Below are 22,996 nucleotides of genomic sequence, written 5' to 3' on the forward strand. Positions count from 1 at the left end.
TCTAATTAATGAAGATGCCGCGAATTGTATCGAAGTCGGAGGTTTTCAACTATGTTATCTCAGAAAAGAGATAGAGAACTTAAATAAATGCACAGAACGCGACCACCTAGCCTCTGGGCATTCACACACATAGCCCGCAATTCCGCCAGCCGGATAGACCGCACTCTACCTCTGTCGATCGTAACGTAGTGAACAGTGATACTGCTCCAGTCGGCTTTTCCGACCACAGTGCCCCTCCAACACCCAGAAGTGTTTCGTGGGAGAGGGTACTGGAGAATGAAGACAAACAGCTGGATGCAGACATCCAACGGGCTCGGAAGCAAGTAAAGCGCTCCAAAACCCAATACAGATCGACTATTCAGTGGTGGCTGCATACAGCAAAACCAGAACTTAGATCAACAGTAAAAAGTTACCCGTACGAGAAGTCCTGTTGGGTCAAACAAACAATAGATTTTATTTCTCGGCGAACTGTACCACGCCACCGACATCACAGCTGATGACGCGTACCGCCGTATAAAGAAGTACAAAGCAAAAATTACGAAACAAATGGAAGGCACGAAACGCGACCCCAACCAAAGGACATCGGACCAAAAGAAACAGCCTCGCTGTACCACACTTTACGAACATCGCGGCGGCGGAAAGCGAAGCTAACTGAAGTAGTTATTGATGCGACGGGGATTGTATTTACAAGTGTATAACTACTGTAGAGGACTTTACGTCAGTGACCGCTCTCCGAAGTACTCAATCAAACAGTTTCCGTATTGTCACGTGACGACAATGACACGCTTGAGGTTCCATTCAGTGAAGCTGATGTATAACAGGCCGTGTTCAGCGCCACGAAACGAAAACCTCCTGGACTCGACGCTCCCGGAGGGGAATTTTGTCAACACTACTGGGATATCTTGGCCCCAAGATTAACTCAACTTGCTAATGAATTGTGGCAGCCTGAATTTGTCCTAGAGGAACTCAAAAAATGCTTCATTTTGCCTTTACCCAAAAAAAAAGGAAACAGCAAAAGGATACATGAAATGCGACCTATCACCTTACTTAACCCAGAGCCCTGATTTCTCTTAATTTATCGTGATCATTTCTCTCTATGCAGGTGGGTGCCAACAGTGTTTTCGCAATCGGGGGCGAAAACTGGCGATTTAAACAGCGAATGCAAACGGTGCTACACAAAATACTAGGAAAACACCAATATTGTGCAGTGTAATATCAGCTGCTTGCGATCTACAGTATAACATCTGTACTCTGGCGGACAATAAAGAAGGCGGCACGCTACTAATTTTAGACTTTGAAAGCCATGGATATCTGATTAAGGCACTGACGAAGATGGGTTTCGGCTAAAGTTTCGTCAAACTAATGCAGCACTTCATTTCCAGTGCCACATAACGTATCTTGATGTCCGGCAAAACTGTAACTAGGGGATCCATCAGGCAAGGCTGCTCCTGTCATCGCGGTAGAACCCTTACTTGTGCACATAACCCAGTGATCACTTGCAATCGAAATCGGAATGGAGAAACTCGCTTGCATTGCTTATAGTGTCGACATCTGCTTAGCAGTACGATCCCAAAGCAAAACTGACGGAAGTGGAGAACATCATCGACGATTTCAACACGATCACCGGTGCGAAACTAAACACAGATGACGTTGCTCCATGTAGGGGGAGGCGTTGCTGACGCTACTACCCATCTACATCTACATTTACTTCTATGTGATTACTCTGCTATTCAGAATCAAGTGCCTGGCAGAGTGTTCAATGAACCACCTTCAAGCTGTCTCTCTATCGTTCCCCTCTCGAACTTACATTTTTCTGTGCGAGCCCTGATTTCTCTTATTTTATCGTGATAATCATTTCTCTCTATGTAGGTAGGTGCCAACAGTGTTTTAGCAATCGGAGGAGAAAACTGGTGACTGAAATTTCACTAGAAGATCCCGTCGAATTGAAAAACGCCGCCTTTGTTTTAATGATTGCCATTCCACGTATCATGTCTGTGACGCTATCTCCCATATTTTGCGATAATGCAGAACGAGCCGCCCTTCTTTGAATTTTTTCGGCGTCATCCATCAGTCCCATCTGATGCGGATCCCACACCGCACAGCAATACTCCAGAACAAGGAGGACAAGCGTGGTGTAAGCAGTCTCTGTAGTACACCTGTTGCACCTTCTATAAGTGTTCTGCCAGTGACTCGCAGCCTTTGGTTTGCTCTACCCACAACATTATCTATGTGATCGTTCCAATTTACGGTATTTCTAATTGTAACCCCTAAGTATTTAGTTGAATTTACAGCCTTCAGATTTGTGTGACTTATCGCGTAATCGAAATTTAGCGGATTTCTTTTAGTACTCATGTGAATAACTTCACACTTTTCTTTATTCAGGGCCAATTGCCAGTTTTCGCACCATACGATATCTTATCGAAATCATGACGTTAATATAATCAGGAGCAATAGAGGGGGCTATAACACTTCCTTGGGGAACGCAGAATATTACTTCTGTTTTACTCGATGACTTTACGTCTATTACTACTAACTGAGACCTTTCTGACAGGAAATCACGAATCCAGTCGCAAAACTGAGGCGATATTCCATTAGTCTGGACCTTTGCTGCTCCGAGGGTATCTACTTCTCTGCTTCTCATCTTGGCAGTTGTTCTTGATTGGAATTCAGGAATATTTACTTCTCCTTCTTTGGTGAAGGAGTTTCGGAAAACCGTGTTTAATAAATCTGCTTTAGTGGCACGGTCATCAGTGACTTCACCGTTGTTATCGCGCAGTGAAAGTGTTGGTTGCGTCTTGCCACTGGTGTGATTTATGTATGACCAGAATCTCTTTGGGTTTTCTGCCAAATTCCGAGACAGTGTTTCGTTGTGGAAATTATTAAAAGCATCTCGCACTGAAGTACGCTCTATATTTCCAACTTCTGCAAAACTTTGCCAATCTTGGGATTCTGCGTTCTTTTAAATTTGGCATGCTTATTTCGTTGGTTCTGCAACAACGATCTGACCCGTTTTGTGTACCATGAGGGATCAGCACCATCACTCATTAATTTATGTGGTATATATCTCTCAATTGCCGTCTATACTATCTCTTTGAAATCATTCATTTTTTCTACGCTTACGTGATCAGATCGGTCGGAGTGGAGACTGTCTCTTAAAAAGTCGTTAAGAGCTTTTTTATCAACTTTTGTAAACAGATGTACTTTGCGTTTCATTTTGATGGTTGTAGGTGTTACGGTATTCAGCCTAGCAGCAACTGCCTTGTGGTCGCTAATCCCTGTATTCGGCGCAATACTATTTGGCCAGGATTATTTGTTGCTAAGAGGTCAAGTGTGATTTTCCAAACATTTACGCTTCGAGTGGGCTCATAAAGTAATAGTTCAAAATAATTTTCTGCGAAAACATTCAGTACAATTTCGGATGACGTTTTATGCCTGCCGCCGGCTTTAAACGTATAATTCTTCCAGCATATCGAGGGTAGATTGAAGCCAACACCGACTATAACTGTATGTGTGGGGTATCTGTTTGAATTGAGACATAAGTTTTCTTTGAACTGTTCAGCAGCTGTCTCAACTATATCTTCTGAGTCGGGGGTTAGTATTAGTAAAACGATCCAGTTAGTACTTTAGTCCGGTGGTCAAGTATAACCTCTACCAATACTATTTCGCAGGAACCATTTACTTCAGTTTCACTACAAGGTAAACCAATCCTGACAGCAATAAATACTACACCACCACCTGCATTTAATCTATCCTTTCAGAACACTGCCAGGTCATTTAAAAAAAATTCGGCTGAACTTATTTCCAGCTTTAGCCAGCTTTCCATACCTATAACTATTTGAGCTTCAGTTCTTTCTATTAGGGCTTGGGGCTCTGGTGGCCGGCCGCGGTGGCCGTGCGGTTCTAGGCGCTCCAGTCCGGAGCCGCGCTGTTGCTACGGTCGCAGGTTCGAATCCTGCCTCGGGCATGGATGTGTGTGATGTCCTTAGGTTAGTTAGGTTTAACTAGTTCTAAGTTCTAGGGGACTGATGACCACAGCAGTTGAGTCCCATAGTGCTCAGAGCCATTTGGGGCTCTGGTTCTTTCCCAACACAGCTACGAAAGTTTACAACTACAGTACCGATCGTTTCTACAACTACCTTACTGCGTTTTACCTGCCACCATTTATACGGACGCTCTTTCCCCGTGGTTTCCTGGGCCCCCTAACCTAAACAACCATCCCTTCCACATATCCCCCGCTCCTGACCTATTAAGCGGAACCCAGAAACCCACCACCCGATGGCGCTAGTCAAGCAATCTGCAGCCCACACGGTCACAGAACCGCCTGAGCCTCTGATTCAGACCCTCCACTCGGCTCTGCACCAAAGGACCACAGTCGGTTCCATCGACGATGCTGCAGATGGTGAGCTCCGCTTGGTGTGCAACTAAGCCACAGCACAAATATCTCGGAGTCCAGACCTGAGGCACTACATACATTTATTCTGACGGGGAATTAGATCTCCTGCAAAGTGTACACTCAGTCAGAATACCAACAGCGAGCAGAATGTACTATCTAGGCCAAATCCTACCAGTCTCAAATCACCTAGCAGACAGCTTACACACGGCGTTCTGCTGGTATGTCCTCAGAGGCCACATTTCCAAAATAAGCTTTCAAACGTTGACCTGGCCAACGTCACGAGTAGTGATTGGTGGCAGACATAAGTTTTGGACCTTATTAATCAACCGTATGCATAAAGTTATCAACAACGGCACACTGAGCTTCATTATGAACTTCATGCTAAATTGGAAGCCATAGAGTATAATGCCACCCATTAACGAAGCTATGATACCAATAACGTTTCGCCATATTAGCTGTACTATTGCGAGTTTAGTTACATACGAGAAGCTGACAACGTCCATACACCTTAACCAACGAGAAAATCTGTATTCTTCTCACAACAGATGGTAGAGGAAACAGAGTCATTCAAAAATACCCGCAGGCAACGTGGAATATCGTCTGGCGGAATATCCACAGCTCTATATTGCCATCACGCGTCCGGTCTACGTGGTATCTAATGATCGACAAGAAAGTTCCAACCAATAAGAAACTCCACAACATCCACATGAGCCCCACATCCGCCTGTACGGTATGCGGTCACGTTGAAACCTTAATTCTGTGGTGCAGCCGGGCCGATCGTGGCTCACATGCGAAGCAGACTGGCGATAACTGACCGCACGGTTCCGCACAACGTCGACATCATGGAATTAACCAAACAGAAAAAATACGATATCCACGCAGGAAGCAAAGTGCCGCCTTTTGGATTTTAATCTTCGTATATCCATAATTGGGACGTCAGCTAGCACAATATATGTTAAAAATGACGAAATTCCTCCAGCTGTATTAAGATGTTGGTTTTATTGGCAACTAGTTTCGATGTTGTTACAACATCATCTTCGGGCCCATACTTGTTGACAGTAACCGTATCTGTCTAAACACTAGTAGTCATTGGTTCGCCTATCTCACCACCTATATTTGTATGCAAGATATTTGTATACTATAACTTTCAACAGGTATATTCCAAGATTTGAAAAGTCAGTGGTGAGCCTATCTCAGCACTGACTACTAGTGTTAGACACATACGGTTACTGTCAACAGTATGGGCCTGAAGATGATGATGTAACAACATCGAAACTAGTTGCCAATAAAACCAACACCTTAATACAGCTGGAGGAATTTCGTCATTTTTTAACATATTTTGGATTTTAGGTCACGCCGCTGCTTTTATTATCAACCATCGTCATACAACACTAGAAGAATACTGTGTGTATGTGGAATAAGAACATGAGGGCAAAGAGATTACGTTGACACGTTTGGAAACATGTTGAAAATTATGGTGCAGACGTGTATCAATTTATTTAAGTCACTATTTAGTACAAAACAACGTTTCACAAGAACATGGAAAACCTGCAAAACTTACAGAACAATCCTACGTCAATATGATTATTATTTCTTATTTTTTTCCTATATTTGGCAAGGAGGCAATTTTAGTTTGTACAAGAAGACATTTTAATCCGAAAAATTACTAGTCATCTACTTGTAGACAGATATCACTTGTCATATAAACGTGGCACTATTGTTTTAGTTACGGAAAAGGGTAAGAAAAATAAAAGACAGAAAAGAAAATTTCTCTTTCACAACTGTCCAGGAGAAGACTATTTTGTGAATAACATCAGGGTATTGGTTGAAATTTAATAGCTCTTATATTTATATCCTATATTTGTGTGCAAGATATTTGTATACTATAACTTTCAACAAGAATATTTCAAGATTTGAAAACTAACCGGCCCATTGTGGTTTAGTGCACTGGTGTGAGGAATATTAAAGGTTCGAAAAGGCTATTTCATAACATCCATGGTTGCCATCCGTATGCAAGAGATTAACTTATCCTATGATTCAATGATGGTAATGGAATAGTTTACTACAAGGAAAGGAATTCTTCACTTAAAGTACTGTTTAACATAAAACTATTGAACAGAATGTAAAAATAATTTTGATGAAGGTACTTAATTCTTATAAACTGTTAACTGTTTTGCATTTAGCGTATAATTATATGTTCACATACAAATAAAACTTTCTTATGAAGTATATTTATGGTGCAGTTTGTACATTTAACTATTGGACACAGTACAGAAGTATTTCCTTTGTGACTCTAGCACTTATTTCTTAAAAATGTTACTTGTGTGCTTATTCATGTGTGTGTGTTTGTATTAAAATGTTTATATGTAATGAAAGAAATGCAGAGACGTTCCCTCAGAGCTTTCAGCACTGCACGCGACACACACTGCTGGGGACGGGGGGAAGCCCACTACCCTCTGCCGCGCACTTTGCAGCTTTCGAAACGCATTTCTGAGTAAAATTTGCAATACTCGCGCGAAATATGTGTGATTCCTCAAATTACACATATTTGCCGTAAGACTGTCGAATTTTAAAGCAAACAAAAATGTTTGTTTATCTGAGAGCACCAGGCCGGCCAGCTTGCACTGCGCGTCTGGCGACGGATGTTGACAGGTGCAGAACAGGTAACCGTTAAATGCCAATCAGCTTTTATGTCGCGCTTGTGCCTGGTTGCTACAGTTAAGTTGTAGTTCTTGTAATTCTACTACAGCTGCATTCTCATTATATCTATTTCCGAAAAGACAATGTTGAAATACTTGTTTTCACTGTATCCTTAATTACCAACATAAAAGTGAACTACTTTTCATTTTTTTAACAATGAGTACAGAGTTTCTAATAAAATCGACAGCGAGAAAGAAAATGTTACGATGTGCTATGCTGGGAAAATAAGAGGTTTTAACTACGTCAGGTTAGACTGAATGGGCAAATCGATTGGTGACACTCTTCAGCTGCCCGATATGCCAGTGCAGTAACTTCGATGACATTATTTCAGATACTTGCAATCAGCGGATGGGTAGCGTCACAAAGCTTCGGACGACTCAAATTATGTAGTAGTATTCTAATTGTAAGCCGATAAGCCATAAATACAACCTTCTTAATATACAAGTTTTCTGTTACAACCGAAAGCAAGGAAGGAAGTAAAATAGCACATTCATCTGTGTACAGCTTTGTTTAAAATAATATGTACGCAGAAACAACACGTAATACATAGGAAAAGCAATTTGTTTAATGTGGGAACAAAAGCAAAAAATTAAGAGAAAATAGACAGGCCAATTCGTAAGTAGCACATTAACAGGCACTTATATGTAACAGAATTTAAACAGATTAATTACAACTGAATTCAATTATCATGCAATATTTTGAAACGTGGACAAATTCATGCGCCCACGACACTGTATGTGTAAGTTCAGCAGTACACAGTGTATATGAATTTAACACTAAAATTATTTCAATATTATTCGCAACTCCCCACGAGTTGGCAAGTTAGGTGCTACAAACAAAAGCCACTATCCGCAAATACCAGTTAAGAGTTACTGAGCGCCTCGGCCAACGAGAATGGACGGAGTTCGTGTAGGATGACCTGGACTGCTGGGGAGGGTAACCCAAACCTGAAAATCTGTCTTCCTGAGAAAATGTACTGTCGATTTCTCTGTACCGTTGCGGATCTGAAATTCTCGATCGGTACTTACGACACTTCAGAGCATACCGTTCCACATGCCTACCTCCTCTGGACTGCATCTGATCTGAGTCTCTAAACTCGGACTCCTGGAAAGACGACCCATCCAGGTCTCTGAATCTGGAGGTATATAGAACGGTAGCTGTTACGAGTCTCCGAACTTGACGTTATCTGACCGACCCCAGTTCGCAGTCACGTATGTGGAATCGCGAGGTGGTGCCTCGTCCGAAGCTGCGTACCTCAGCTCTTGAGGTAACGGGCGATCTGAAACCGTAAATCTCATCACGAGCCTACCTGTCTTCCTGGGATCGGTCTGAGGTGAGCTGGGCTCCGGATGCTCGCAACAGTGGCCGTCAGGGCGTCCTGGTGTCGCCAGTCTAGACCCGTGGCTCTGCAGCAGTGAGGCAGACTGTGTGGACACTCGCTCTTGTGGCGAGGGTCGATCTGAAGCCACGAACTGCGCTCAGCAAAAGTGAGGAGAATCAGCAACGGCAAATTCCAGCTCGCGGTGCAGTGGGCAAATTCGATTCTCAGATGTGGAAGCGCGAGGACGAGGACTCGGGTTCGAGGATGCAGGTCTCCGAAACTGGGGCCCAGCCCGAGAACCCGGTCTGGCTACCAGAGAACGCGGAAACTGTGCTCGGGCGGCCGCGGCAGGTTGTGGACCGCGAGCAGTGGGTCACGCCTCACTGCGCTGCCGCTCCTTCCACTGCGACATCGGCACGAATATATCTTCACCTACACCGAGGAGTAATTTGAAAGTATGTGCCTCCATATCCTCAGAACATTTTTCATCAATCCGAACAGCCAGCCTTTCTGTCAGTCTCCTTGCAAGGTGACGTGCTGTCCTGACCTTCATTTCTTACATATTCCGTCCTCACAATCGTATTCAGCACATTAACACGCTTCATTCGAACCCAAACTCGACAAGGTAGAGTCAATTTTGTATGAATTCATGTAAGCAATATGCAAATCTAGTAAATACATCACAAGTGCGCACCGAGGTTCAAAAAGTCGAGGCCGGTGTACACAACATGACGGCCACAGGAATTTTCGTTCTCAAGAGGCAACCAGCCTGCTGGGAGGCCCGTCCCTTCAGAGTGGTGAGTCAACACACCTACTTCAGCCGGATCGACCGCCCAGAGAGAGGACAGCTTTTGCCAGAGCGAAGGGATAACGACCCTGTATTCGACTTGGGCAAATTCTGCTACATTGTGTGGGAGCGCCCAGGAGACGCACTTTTTGACGGACTGACTGCACAGTTACGGAGTTCTCACAGGAGGACAGTATACGCCTAACGGAGATGCTACATATTTCCGCATTGATCGACTTAAACGAAACGTCATTCTCCCGTTTAAAAGAGCAACGCTGATTAGCAGAATATTTCTGACGCAAAGAGCCAGAGGAGTGAGGGAAGACAGCGAATGATACACCCTTGCAACTTTTCCAGAAAAAGGAGCTATTCCGTTGTCGCTCTTGGAATGGGAACACGTAACGAGAGCGAGTGCGGTCGTACCTGTACGCAGAGAGCGAGGAACAAAGCCGCTCCTCAGTACTTCTCTGGGAGAGCACCTCTGTTGTGAGCGAATCCGAGTTATACTCTGTATTGAGTCACTGACGACTAAGCGTCGTTCACTGTGTTGGCCGCCACACTTATCGTGCGGTGTCAACACGGACAGAGTCTAGTTAAATGCCTGCGAGCGAGTATTGCGTGGCATCGCCAATAGTTGGACTGGGGTCAGATAAGAGTCCTTGACTTCATCAAGGCGTAGGGAGGGTTTGATTGGCGAAGGTCAATCTAGATAGAAACAGATAGTTGTGTTACTTGTAAGCAGCGAGCGACGCGGGCAGCAGTCGTAGCAGCTCACGGTATTGTGCGCTACAGCGTATGCTGGCCCCGTCTGTCCTCCGTAACAGTACACTCCACTACATTTCTCACGCAACAGCCTTGACCGTACCTAGAAAAGTTATTCGAGTTGTGTAGGCGGGGCTCTTAGCCATTCTGCCGAGTAAATAACATTCTTCAAGAATACAGAGAAAAGAACCTTTCCATACTTTGTAAAATAATAGCATTCCTATCCATAAGAGGCAATCTACTGTTCCAAAAAGAACCTGGAAATTTATTATTTTATAAGAAAAAGTGTCACTTGATTTCTCAGAATTTTTTTACAATAAATAATATTTTTCGTTCCTTTACTGTTTTTCTTACACTAACTAGCAATACTCCAATACCCAAGAATTCCACTAGTTACGTAAGAATATAAAATATTTCTGTGTCTTTTCCTTACAGCGGACGACTCAAGAGGATATTGTTGCTGAATATTTTTCAAGCAGTTCTTGTTGGTACATTAGGAGTGTCTGACTTCTGTAGTAGTGTGAGGTGGAAATTGTTTCTTGCAGGAGCCAAAGGGTACTCGTTGGATCAATCCATTGCGCTACTTGACACTCACATCCTCAGTAATGAGACGTCTTTATTTTGCTTCTGAAACCAGTCCAATATGTGCCAGCTACTTTTCAGCTCCAGTTTCTTCATCGTCGTCTCCCCCCCCCCCCTTTCCCCCTCCCGCTCGACAAGCAGGGAGCGAGATTGATCGCCGTCATGTAGAACGAGATTCCGAATATAAGTTACGGGTAATCGGAGAGTGAACTGTCAGCTTGGCTCAGACAACATTTCAAAGATTAGTCGAGAGTTGCCTTCAAACTTTTTTTCTGATCATACTGATAAAATGACGGAATGTCTTTAAATTACAAACATTGCAAGTCAAATTATAAAACACGTTTTAAATGAGTGTAACTGCACATTCATAAAACTAGCTGTTCACATGGCGGCAATTACTCCATATTGAGTTGAGGTGAATTTCACCTCAAGTATTCACTGAATCTGCTTTAACATAACATTTGTACAACAGTCGCATAAACTTTAATATCACGCACATGCTGTTATAGATGTACTTCTCCTTAGAACTGCGGATGTCCGACAGATGTAAACTGTGTCGTGTGAACTAAAACTTACTTGCAAAACAGATTACAAAATAATGAAGCAGTCGGATTATTAAATTGAAACGCCTGAGCGAGCTCCATCTCGCGGAAGAACGCACTACTCGCTCCCCGTGCCACACAGTCTCGTTTCTACGAATTCCAAGTCCTGGTACAGAACGTTTAAAAAAAATATTAACCAGTTACTGTTTCAGTTTTTGTAGCCTGATAACGTATAAGAATCGCCTCTCGTTCTTGTGCTGCATCAATATTAATTAGAGATCTGCTGATGGCAGCAGTTGTAAACGAGGTGACAAATGACGGCACGTCTTAATATTATCACAAAAGAAATTATGCGCGAGAACAGAATCACCTTCATTGTTATTAACGGCCGGCCGAAGTGGCCGTGCGGTTAAAGGCGCTGCAGTCTGGAACCGCAAGACCGCTACGGTCGCAGGTTCGAATCCTGCCTCGGGCATGGATGTTTGTGATATCCTTAGGTTAGTTAGGTTTAACTAGTTCTAAGTTCTAGGGGACTAATGACCTCAGCAGTTGAGTCCCATAGTGCTCAGAGCCATTTGAACCATTTTTTTGTCATTAACGGAATCCCCTGAAAACACAGCCGCTTCACACTTCCTTACAGGACTGATGATGTCATCGTCCACGGAATTGTTCTCGGAACAACAAAAACTTTGATCCACACAGTCATCAGAATCTTCATTCTCACTAGGAACATTTGAATAATCATCGTCACAGACTTGCCAAAGTGTTTCAGATTCGTTCATTTGCTGAGTAGGGCCGTCTCTGAAAGCAGGAGGAACTTGAAGAGGAAAATTGTAACTATCTGAAATATGAAAACACAATGAACAAGCTAAATAAACGAACTTACACGGAGAGAATCAATCAGTGTAACCACTCGAACAGACGTAGTTAAAATATGTCACAGCGGATGGCCTATGCAGACGAGAAAAACACGAGTTACCTGCAGCTCCGTCCGTAACGGATGGCGCGCTATCTGTGCGCAATGCGTTAAGAGGTTTAGACGGTTTTACACACAAAATATGCACAATGAGCGCGGACTCGTTCGGGAATTAATTTCCTTTACCAGTGAAAGTGTTTCTGCTTAGACCAGCCGAACGAGACTCGGTAAATTTGAAGCGAAGCCGCTACTTTGAGAAACAAAACGCGCTGCCTCCTTATTAATTTTAGATAGGTGTTCTTCATGTTCCATTTGTTGCTGAATTTTTAGTCAATGACTACAGTATTTTTCCGGCTTCTTGACATTAAGGTGCAGGTTTGTTACTCGCCACGCAGCTGGCAGCAGGGGGGCGCCTCTCCCCCCCTCCCCCTCCCCCTGACACCGACCCCTGGACTGCCGCATTGTGCCGCGGGCCAGCTCTGTATGTGTGTGTAAATCCCACCACTCCTGCTGCGCTACAGTACTGTTGACGGATCAGCTTCAGTACGCCGAGCCTGCGGCAAGTGGAGAGAGGCTAACTGGGCTGTCTGCGGAGAGAGGCTGCGCCAGGCCCCCCACTAGCTGGCTGTCCTCATTTTCTTCAGTTTTAAACAGATCGTCTTACGGCGGTTCCGTAATAAATCCTTACTTGTCTGACTTACGCCTTAAACACAGGATAAGATTGTAGTTCGAGTTCAAGTTTCAAAGCGTTGTAAAGAATCTACCACTGCTCAGAACACTGTCAAATTTGAACAGAATATTGTCGACGAAGCGGCAAACGCTATGGGAACAAAAAAAGTTAACGAAAATTTTCCCACTAGATGGCACATTAACGTCACAATGTAAATGGATTTGGCTACAAATGACAGATGAACCGCAATACGACCGTTATGGTTGAGCTGCACATTAAATCGACCGTACTTTGCATTCTGCTAATCGCACAATTGTGGCACTGTTAAGTAAGCTCGCACACCGAGGCAAGGACGTATCCATATCGAATGGGAAAAATCGGTTTTTAATTGTCCTGACGGCAAAAACGGCATCTAGTGCTAAAATTTAATTGTTTGGTTGCAATAACGTTTTCCCCTTCTTCGCTAATAATTTGGTCATATTTGAGATCATTCTGAGCAGTGGTTCGTTTTTTACAGCGATTTAGAACTGGAATTATAATTATAATCACCCCGTATACAACAAAAAATGCTTAAGGAAATTCGTCGCACACACAAGCAGAACCGCGACTAAATTATGCCCGGGACTTGGCTTGTAAACAGCCTTTTTCTGACGGTGACAGGTTGGACGAAGCGATCAGACACGTCTTTGTCGAGTCGAGCCTTTACCGAAATTGCACAAAATTTCCGACCGAAAACTTTGACGGGAAATATCAATTTTTTAACAACGTTGTCACTCTCACCGCTCAATCTACACAAACTGCCCTCGTCTGAATACAAGGAAATAAAAAAATTTTACATCTGCATCCATACGTTCCACGGCAGCCGGTGTATTCCACTGAATCATTCATTAGGGCTCCTTCCTGCTGTTTCGTTCACGTATGGAGCGGGGGAAGAGTGACTGTTTGAACGTCTCTGTGCTGAACTTAATGCAGTCTCATCCTCGCGAAAGTTCGACTGAAACTGCCCCTCAGATCAAACAGACATATGACCATTCGTGTCGGTCTTCCCTGTGTACATTCAGTATCCCCTTTCGTACGGCCGCCACACATTTGATCGCTACTTTAGAATGGGTCACACCAATGTTTTGCGCACAATCTGTTTTTTGGACTGATTGATTTTCCCCAGTACTCTACCGATAAGCCGAAGCCTACCACCTGCTTTACCCACGGCTCAACCTATCTAATCATTCCATTTCATATCCCTACAAATTGTTACAGCCGTGTAAGTGTATGAGCTGGCCGATTCCAGCTGTGCGTCATTGATACTATAGTCATAGAATACTACGTTTTTCGTTTTGTGCACAATTTTGTATTTCTAAGCATTTGAAGCGAGTTGCCAATCTTTGCACGATTTTGAAATCTTATCAAAATCTTGATGAATATTTATGCAGCTTTTTTCAGACAGTACCACACCTCAGATAAGTGCGTCATCTTCAGAAAGTGTCAGCGACTACTGTCTGCAACGTCATTAGTATACAGCGTGAACACCAATTGGGTTCTCACACACTTGTCTGGACATTTGTCGATGACTGTCCATCCAAGGAAAGATGTGCCCGCTCTACCAACAAATCTTCGTTCCAATAAACATTTCGCTTAATACCCCAGTATAGGGTTGACAGTTTTTTTAGGTGCGCTTTTCGGAAATTTGGAGAAACTGCAACTACCCGTGGCTTTCAGTACGTCACGTGAGGAAAGTGCGAGTTGGCTTTCACACGGTCGATGTTTTTGGAATCCGTGCTGGTCGGCATTGAGGAGGTCATTATGTTCGAGGTATCTTATTATGTTTGAGTACACAATATGTTCTAAGATTCTTCAACAAATGGATGTCAGGGTTATAGACGGCTGTGATCTATGCTTTCTTTCAACTACTGGGCGCGGTTTTTTGTTTAAGGGATCTTTGCTAGATTACAGTTAAAAGAGGGGTTCGTTCGGCGACAAATTCGGTACGGAATACGAGAGGGATCGCATAGGGCACTGGAGATTTATTCTATTTTAGCTGATTCAGCTGTTTCACTCACACTAATATCCGTACCGCTAATCTTTGAAACGCTACGAGAATGAAATTGGAACAATTTAATAATCTGAAAACAGAGTTCATGGTTTCTCTTTTTGCTTTGTTCCCTCAATTTGAGTTCCAGTCTCGTCCACGAGTGTCTGGACACTGAACTCGATACGGATACCAGCTTTTACATACGACAATAATCGAGTTTTGAGAGATATTGTTGTGCGACTGTAGTCGTTGAAGACTTGGCGCATTCGCTACGGTCGCAGGTTCGAATCCTGCCTCGGGCATGGATGTGTGTGATGTCCTTAGGTTAGTTAGGTTTAAGTAGTTCTAAGTTCTAGGGGACTGATGACCTCATAAGTTGAGTCCCATAGTGCTCAGAGCCATTTGAACCAGCCGAGCGCGTTTCATTCGCTGACTCCCTACCCACAGCCGTACGCTTTGTGTCACACGTACTGCACAGGAGTTTGTGTGCTGCGGCGCGGCAAGCGTGGCTCGTCGGCTGTGCTGACACACCGGCGAGCACGAAGCTGGTCGTCGACTGAGGGCGACAGACGGCGGCGCGTGCAGGCAGGAACGTGGAGAAGGCGACTGGCGGGACCCCCACCCAGTTCGTGACCAACCTGTTCAAACAGCACAACAGCCTCACGCCAACATTCCTCACACTGGTTCTTTCGTCACTGTACTCTTGCCTCCAATTTTCCATACCTCGTGCTGTTTACTGGGGACTGGACTTTTAGAACGCAAGTCCCCCAAAAGCCACCACTGGGCTATGGAAAATCCACGCAGTACCCGTACGAAAAGTTACCAGGTGAGATTCTCAGTAAACATTTTGGCTGGAGATAGCGTTATTAGTCTACACATCTTACCACATCATCTGAATGGCGCACGGTACTTTAACTTTCTGGACAACCCCTTATCTGAACTTCTGGAGGGCGTTCGCTTCAGCCACGCGGAGTGGCCGCGCGGTCTGGGGCGCCATGTCACGAAACGCGCTGCCCCTCCCGCCTGAGGTTCGAGTCCTCTGTCGGACATGAGTGTGTGTCTGTCGTTCTTAGCATAAGTTAGTTTAAGTAGTGTGTAAGCCTACGGACCGATGACCTCAGCAGTTTGGTCCCTTAGGAATTCACACACGTCTGAAGATTTTGAACGATCGCTTCGCTTCGATCGTCGGAGGAGGGCAGACCTCACAGACAAACGCGGAGAGTAACTGCAAGGCCGTCCCTTGGTCCGTGAGTTCCTCTTCTGCGGTTCTCCCCAGTCCACCGAGTACTCAGCTCGACCAGAATCAGTACCTGAGCGCGGAATCTTACAGACATTCAGACAAAAGATGCCTCGTCGTCTCACATTATGCAAAGAAGCTGAACATTTACTCTACGGCAGTGAAGTCGCAGATTTGGTTCACACTATTTGATTGTACTCTACTGTTCAATGAATAAAGGTTTTTCTAACTGGAGCGTTCTGCTGTTCCTCCCGGCGTACCGGCTGTGTAGAAAGTCCGTAGTGCCGCAGAAACTTTATTCGGCATTTCCTTACCATAAAATGTTCCGAATTTTCTCCTCTACAGTATCTCAAATTTTTATAACGTAATCGTGAAACCGTCTGTATATACACCGAAGGAAAACAACTACATAATATGCAAATAAATACTCGACGGAAATTTTTCTATTACGGGAACTCGGGATAATCAATGTTTTGCAGTTCTTGTAAATTAAAGAAGCACAAGAAAATACTTCTTAAAGGTATTATAAATAACCTTGCAGTATAACCTAACGTACCTAATGTGAAAGTCGGTTAAAATCGTGTCTTATGTTCTTTTTTTTTTTACTTTTTTCAAAGAAATGCTTACGTATTTCCCATTCTGCCTCACCCGCAGGGAATTTTTTCTTAATTATTGCATAAACGTTGAAATTATTATGAATATCGTGAAAGATATGTGCTAAGGTCTGATCAGGGTAGCTCCAGAAAATAGTCTGTAGTTGCCAACCGCAAGGTGGAACGAGTATAATATCTTTGAGTAGGAGGATCTTTGATCGTTAACAGAGCCGGCTGCGCGCGGTAAAAAACTCGGGAGTGGCAGGTAGTTGGCCGGAGAAAGCAGGCGTCTGGTTACAGCTTTAAGGTAGGTCGGTGTCCCTGACCAAATGAGAGAAGGTATATAATCATTTCAAATTGGTTTTTTTTAGATAATGTTCAGAGTTAGGATTTGTATGTCCAAGGTTTGACACAGTAAGCGTTTTGCAAAATTTTTTGTAAGAGTGATTCGTGCCACAAATATGTTGAAAATGGTAGGTTTTGTGTATGACTTAAAATTTTAACAATATATATATTGAGATCAACATGTATTTAAATCTAACTGAATCATAATCCACATCCTTTGTTGCATTCAATATGAAAATGAGTAGTACTGTAAAGTTACCCACCAACGAAAGAACGTAAAGAAAATGAGGCCTCTGTGCAATATATATGTGCAGTTCATGATTTGAAATCGATTTTGGTATAACTAACGTTATCAGAGCAAAGTTATTTCAAATAACTAATTTTATGTCATTGCACAACTGGCATTATTCGAGTCAAGATATAATTTCATTAAGGAAACATCAGGGCCGAAAGTTAATTTTCCAGTATCATCTTAGTGCCATTGCACAAACGGCATTATTCTCTTAAACTTGATTGCCGAGTCAAATACCTGCTGCAGTTTTGGCAAAATGGAGGAGTGCAAGAAACAAGTTCACAGATGCAGTCAGATGCAGGTTTGTAGAATTATTAATTTAGAACTATCATATCAGTGATACTGTCACAAAAAAAGGATACAATTTTGGTTGGATAATTTCAGGCTAGTGATCAGACAATGAGGTGTTTCAGTGTTAGACCGAAAAGTCTGCTCTCCATTGACTTCAGGTATGCTACCAACTCGCTATTTTGTTCTGCAGTGAACACTTTAAATTTCCCATCTGATTTGTCAACTCTGGATTGGGTTTATTCTTTGCTTTCCAACGTTGCTTTTGGAACGTTAAACTTCTTAGGTGCTTTTGAAACATCAACTGCACAAGACAAAGCGGATGAAACCGTTGTTTCCAGTTATTTTAATATCCAGTTGCTGGTTGTCGGTCTGTCTGGGGTAACTGTAAGGGATGCTACTCCATTCTGCCCCGTTCCGTTCCGTCCTAAGAGCAAATTTCCTATTAGCAACTTCTAGAAACCATAATAACTAACGGATGTACAAGTATTGTGCAACTGACGTACAGCGAATGACGTGCACATTAAGATCACGTGTCATTTAAGGTCGTACAATTAAAAATTAACGGCTTATCTTGCGTTTAAATTAACCAAAAATTATAAAAATATAACTGCAGATGTGAGGGACGACTGTTCACTTGCTAAGCGCACTGTGCACCAAGTCTAAACGGCTGTCGCCCTTTCCTTCCACTCAGAGACACACAGCAGCTACACGCCACTGCGGTCTGCACAACAGCACAATCCCGTTCTGCCCGAGTTCCCCCATGTCGTACGAGTTTTATGAAGTCACGTTGTAGTTTCAGTCATTTATAGTTTTGGTTCTGAAGCTAAAGTATACATCTCGCTACGCTACAAATGGGTCTTTCAATAGAAGGCGGTCACTGCTACATTCGGCCAAATAATTTTATTTACACCGGTTTGGCAAGAATGTAGAAACACTGCGAGACACACACGGTTGAATGTGAATGAAGATGCCGTAGGCAGGCGCCGTGTCGAAGATTCATATCGCATTCAGGGAAATGGGAATGCATTATTCGCTAACTCACGCAGCGGACGAAAGAGTATCTACATCTACATCGACATCTACAGGGATACTCTGAAATCAAATTTAATTGCCTGGCAGTGTGTTCATCGAAGCACCTTCACAATAATTCTCTGTTTTTCCAGTGTCGTAAAGGGCGCGGAGAAAGCGAACACCCATATCTTTCCGTGCGAGACCTAATTTCCGTTATTTTACCATGGTGATCGTTTCTTCCTATGCAGGTCAGCGTCGACAAAATATTTCTGCATGCGGAGGAGAAAACTGGTGGTTGAAATTTCGTGAGAAGATTCCGCTGCAGTGAGAAAGGCCACTCCAAATCCTGTATTATGTCAATTACACTCCCTCCGCCAGCCGGGGTGGCCGAGCGGTTCTGTGCGCTACAGACTGTTACCGCGTGACCGCTACGGTCCCAGGCTCGAAACCTGCCTCGGGCATGGATGTGTGTGATGTCCTTAGGTTAGTTAGGTTTAAGTAGTTCTAAGTCTAGGGGACTAATGACATCATATGTTAAGTCTTATAGTGCTTAGAGCCATTTAAACCATTTTGTTTTACTCGATGACTTTCCGTTAATTAATAACAACTGTGACCTCTATGACAGGAAATCACAAACCCAGTAACATAACTGAGACGATATTCCATAAGCACGGAATTTCACTACAAGCTGCTTGCGTGGCACCGTGTCGAAAGCCTTCCAGAAACCCAGAAATACGGAATCAATTTGAAACCGCTTGTCACTAACACTCAACACTTCGTGTGAGTATAGAGCTAGCTGTGTTTCACAAGAACGCTGTTTTCTAAACCCGTGTTGACTGTGCATCAATAGACCGTTTTCTTCGAGGTAATTCACAATGTTCGGACGCAATATATGTTCCACAATCCTGGTGCCTATCGACGTTAATGATATGGGCCTGTAATTTAGTGGATTTCTTCTGCTATCTTTCTTGAATAGTGTTGTGACTTGTGCAACTTTCCAGTCTTTTGGTACGGATCTTTCGTCGAGCGAACGGTTGTATAAGATTGTTAAGTATGGAGCTATTCCATCAGCATACTCTGAAAGAAACCACAGTCTGGACGGAAGACTTCCTCTTATTAAATGATTTAAGTTGCTTCACTACTCAAGTTGGCAGCTGTTCTCGATTCGAATTCTGGAATATTTACTTCGTCTTCTTTGGTGCTTTGGGAGCACTATCGTCGATAGAATTTCGATTGCTATCGCGCAGAGAAGGCACTGATTGTGTCTTGCCGCTACCATACTTCACGTACGAGCAGAATCACGGAATTTTTTGCCAGGCTGCGAGACAAAGTTTCGCTATGGAAACTGTTATAAGCATCTCGCATCGAAGTCCGCGCTAAATTTCAAGCTTCTGTGAAAGATCACCACTCTCGGAGATTTTGCGTGTGTTGAATTTTGGCGTGTTTTTTTCGTTGTCCCTGCGACAGTGTTCTGATCGGTTTTATGGTGAGTGATCGTACAGACGGTTAATGAAGAGAGTTGGGACGAAAAGTAAGAGGACGATACCTTTAAAAGTCACTGCAGAACTGAATGTTGCACTCGCGAATCTGTAGGCAGCGAAGCAATGTGGGCAGCTCCAGAAGAGCTGCAGCCGGGCACAGCTGAAAGGACATGCGAGCTACGGGGGCGAGGACGCGAGGGGGGGTTGACAGTCTACCCCAGAAAAGGGAAAGCAAAGCGATCGGAATAAATGTGTCGTCGAAACGAGGGATAAATAGGTTATTAAGCAACACTTTCTGCTGTATGATGAACGGCACACAAACATACCAGCTTTGCGAAACTCTGTGACAAATTTATCGCTCTACGAGGTTTACTTTCACGAGCGCCGCAATATGGGAACGAGATGCCAGTTTTTAGAAGAGGCATATAACATCAGATTTTTACAAAGAAACGAAACATTTGAATTGTAGCAGTCAGTCGTTCAATGAGACTAAATGCGGACTCAGACCTCTGACACTGAATATACGCAGTCCACTCACATCAATGTGATCGCCGCCCTAGTCGGAAGCACTAGCGGTGGAGGGTACGTGAAGCGTGTCGGGGGGACACGGGAACACTGCAGTCCTTACTGTAATGTGGTAACGCGGCAATTTATCTGACTTCCATTTGTGTTTCGTGCTAAGGATCAGTATTGGGACAAAGCCTTTTCTGCCCCACTCTCCATTGTTGCCAGATGTATTCAAGATGGCGACGATGACGTCATCCGAGATAGTGGCATGTAGACTTGGCAGCAGTGCATGATGTCATCCAAGATGGCGGCCATTACATTATCCGAGATGGCGGATAGTTTGAATTTTGGTGGGAAGATGGGTCAATTGGTCTACCTCCACTAACCTAACGCCCCTCCCCCAGAAAATGACGGGAAGTTCAAATTCCATCAGGACAATGCAGCACACTCTACTAACCTAAGTAAATGGTGGGAAAGAAAGGGCAGTTGGGCTACTTCCACTAACCCAAGTCATCCGACCGCCACATCTTCCTAGGGATTGGCAGGAAGTTTCAATTGTGGCGATAAAGAAAGGTCCTTGGGCTATCTCTACTAACCAAAGAAAATGGTGCGAAAGGAAGCGCATTTCAGCTATCTCCACTAACCTAAGTCACCCGACCGCCACATCGTCATAGCAAATGACTTGGAGATGACTCAACCTGTGCTGGACATAAGTCTTTCAAAATGGTTCAAATGGCTCTGAGCACTATGGGACTTAACTTCTGAGGTCATCAGTCCCCTAGAACTTAGAACTACTTAAACCTAACTAACCTAAGGACATCACAGACATCCACGTCTGAGGCAGGATTCGAACCTGTGACCGTAGCAGTCGCGCGGTTCCGGACTGCGCCCCTAGAACCGCGAGACCACCGCGGCCGGCCCCTAAGTCTTTATTATTTTGCATGCACCAGTCTTTATTTAAACAATTTAATGCAGTACAACCATCCAGTACTGCCACCAGAGGGTGTTCTAATCTGTGACGTAATACAAGATGGCGTCATGAAGCAAGTTATATTATGGCGGATTTTGGCGGGAAACAGTGTGTTCACCACGAGTTCTGGACCTAGTACACAGTACTGACACGAGAGCACTGTCGTCCATTCCGTGATGTAACCCAAGACGGTGGGGGAAAATGGCAGGAAACACTGTGGTCGCCACAAGGTATGGACCTAGTACACAGTACTCTCACCAGAGGGCGCTGTCGTCCAGGAAAATGACTCAGCCTGCGTGGGGTGCTGGAGAGAGGAAGCAGTGTACTTTATTTATTGTGGAACAATTTATTTGGCTCTGACCACGATGGGACTTAACTTCTGAGGTCATCAGTCCTCTAGGACTTAGAACTACTTAAACCTAACTAACCTAAGGACATCACACACATCTATACCTGAGGCAGGATTCGAACCCACGACCGTAGCTGGCGCGCGGTTCCAGACTGTAGCGCCTAGAACCGCTCGGCCACCCCGGCCTGCAACAATTTATTTAGGGATGGATTTGGAAGATAGTATATCCTGGAAGCCATCCACAATACATGTATATACATAGATATACAGAAAGCAGAGCAAACGCTCTCCAAATGTGGAGGTGACTGGATACAATCGAGTACAGTGCTTCACTATGCCTCCCGATCAATGCATTCGGGCTAAGTGTTGCCAGATGTACTACATTTACGAGCAATTCTAGAACACAAAACGAGAGGTTATGTCATGGTTGCAAGGATGGAACTGACATAAAATCGATAGAATTGCGAAAAATGACGGGGGGATAGGTATAAATTGTTCAAATATACTCCAAAATGTGGGTAAATTGAGGAAATTCTTGCGTATCCTCTGGTTGGCGCAGAACATATTGTACATGGGAACAAGTATGCAGCAACAAGAGGAATCCGAGAAAAAGTCGACATGGAGGCGAAGGGAAACCGGGAAGCAGTCAATTTTTTTTTTCCATCGAGGCAGCATTATATACTGTATGTCTATTGAGTTACCAGTGATACACGCGAGTTAACTACTGTATTTGATGCTTCAGGAAGATAGAGAAATCCGCCTCTAAACTTACGTGCATCTGCATTAAAGGGTGACAGGGAGTGGACAGGGTGATCGATTCAGATGCAGCTGTAACGAGGTACGATTTAATGGTAAACCGATGATGCATTCAATTTTTTCCACTTTTCTGTCAGTTGCGTGACATAGCCTGGGCTCGACTCGTATACAGCCACATGTTCTGTATGTGATTTAAAGCACTACTTGCGATCGTTAACAGTAAACCTGTTGGACAACAGAGGACTTCCATCTCCTGTGTGATGAAATGTGATTTATGCAATGTACTCCATCCCTCTGTCGCTTCTTGGGTATAAAATCAAAACTTCAGCTTCATAACTAAGTTAGCGATAGGTGCTTGTGAGGTACTGAAATCCACATGTATACATTTGCATGACTCATGTGCTGCTTACAGTGTTAGTGCCAGAATGACTTGTAACTATTACATGTCGGACGCTGCTGTTA

The 22,996-nt window shown here is 43.9% G+C and overlaps 1 protein-coding gene across 1 annotated transcript in view; it reads right to left on the reverse strand.

Annotated features, from left to right (window-relative positions):
* Window positions 1-22,996, reverse strand: part of LOC124718786 — a 480,197-nt gene that overhangs the window by 409,651 nt on the left and 47,550 nt on the right. Inside the window, exon 3 of the mRNA XM_047244394.1 lies at window positions 15,174-15,340. Within this exon, the coding sequence (XP_047100350.1) occupies window positions 15,174-15,340 (167 nt within the window). The remainder of the gene's footprint in view (window positions 1-15,173; window positions 15,341-22,996) is intronic.

This window comes from Schistocerca piceifrons, chromosome 10 (assembly GCF_021461385.2).
Source record: "Schistocerca piceifrons isolate TAMUIC-IGC-003096 chromosome 10, iqSchPice1.1, whole genome shotgun sequence".
Taxonomy (NCBI): Eukaryota; Metazoa; Arthropoda; class Insecta; order Orthoptera; family Acrididae; genus Schistocerca; species Schistocerca piceifrons.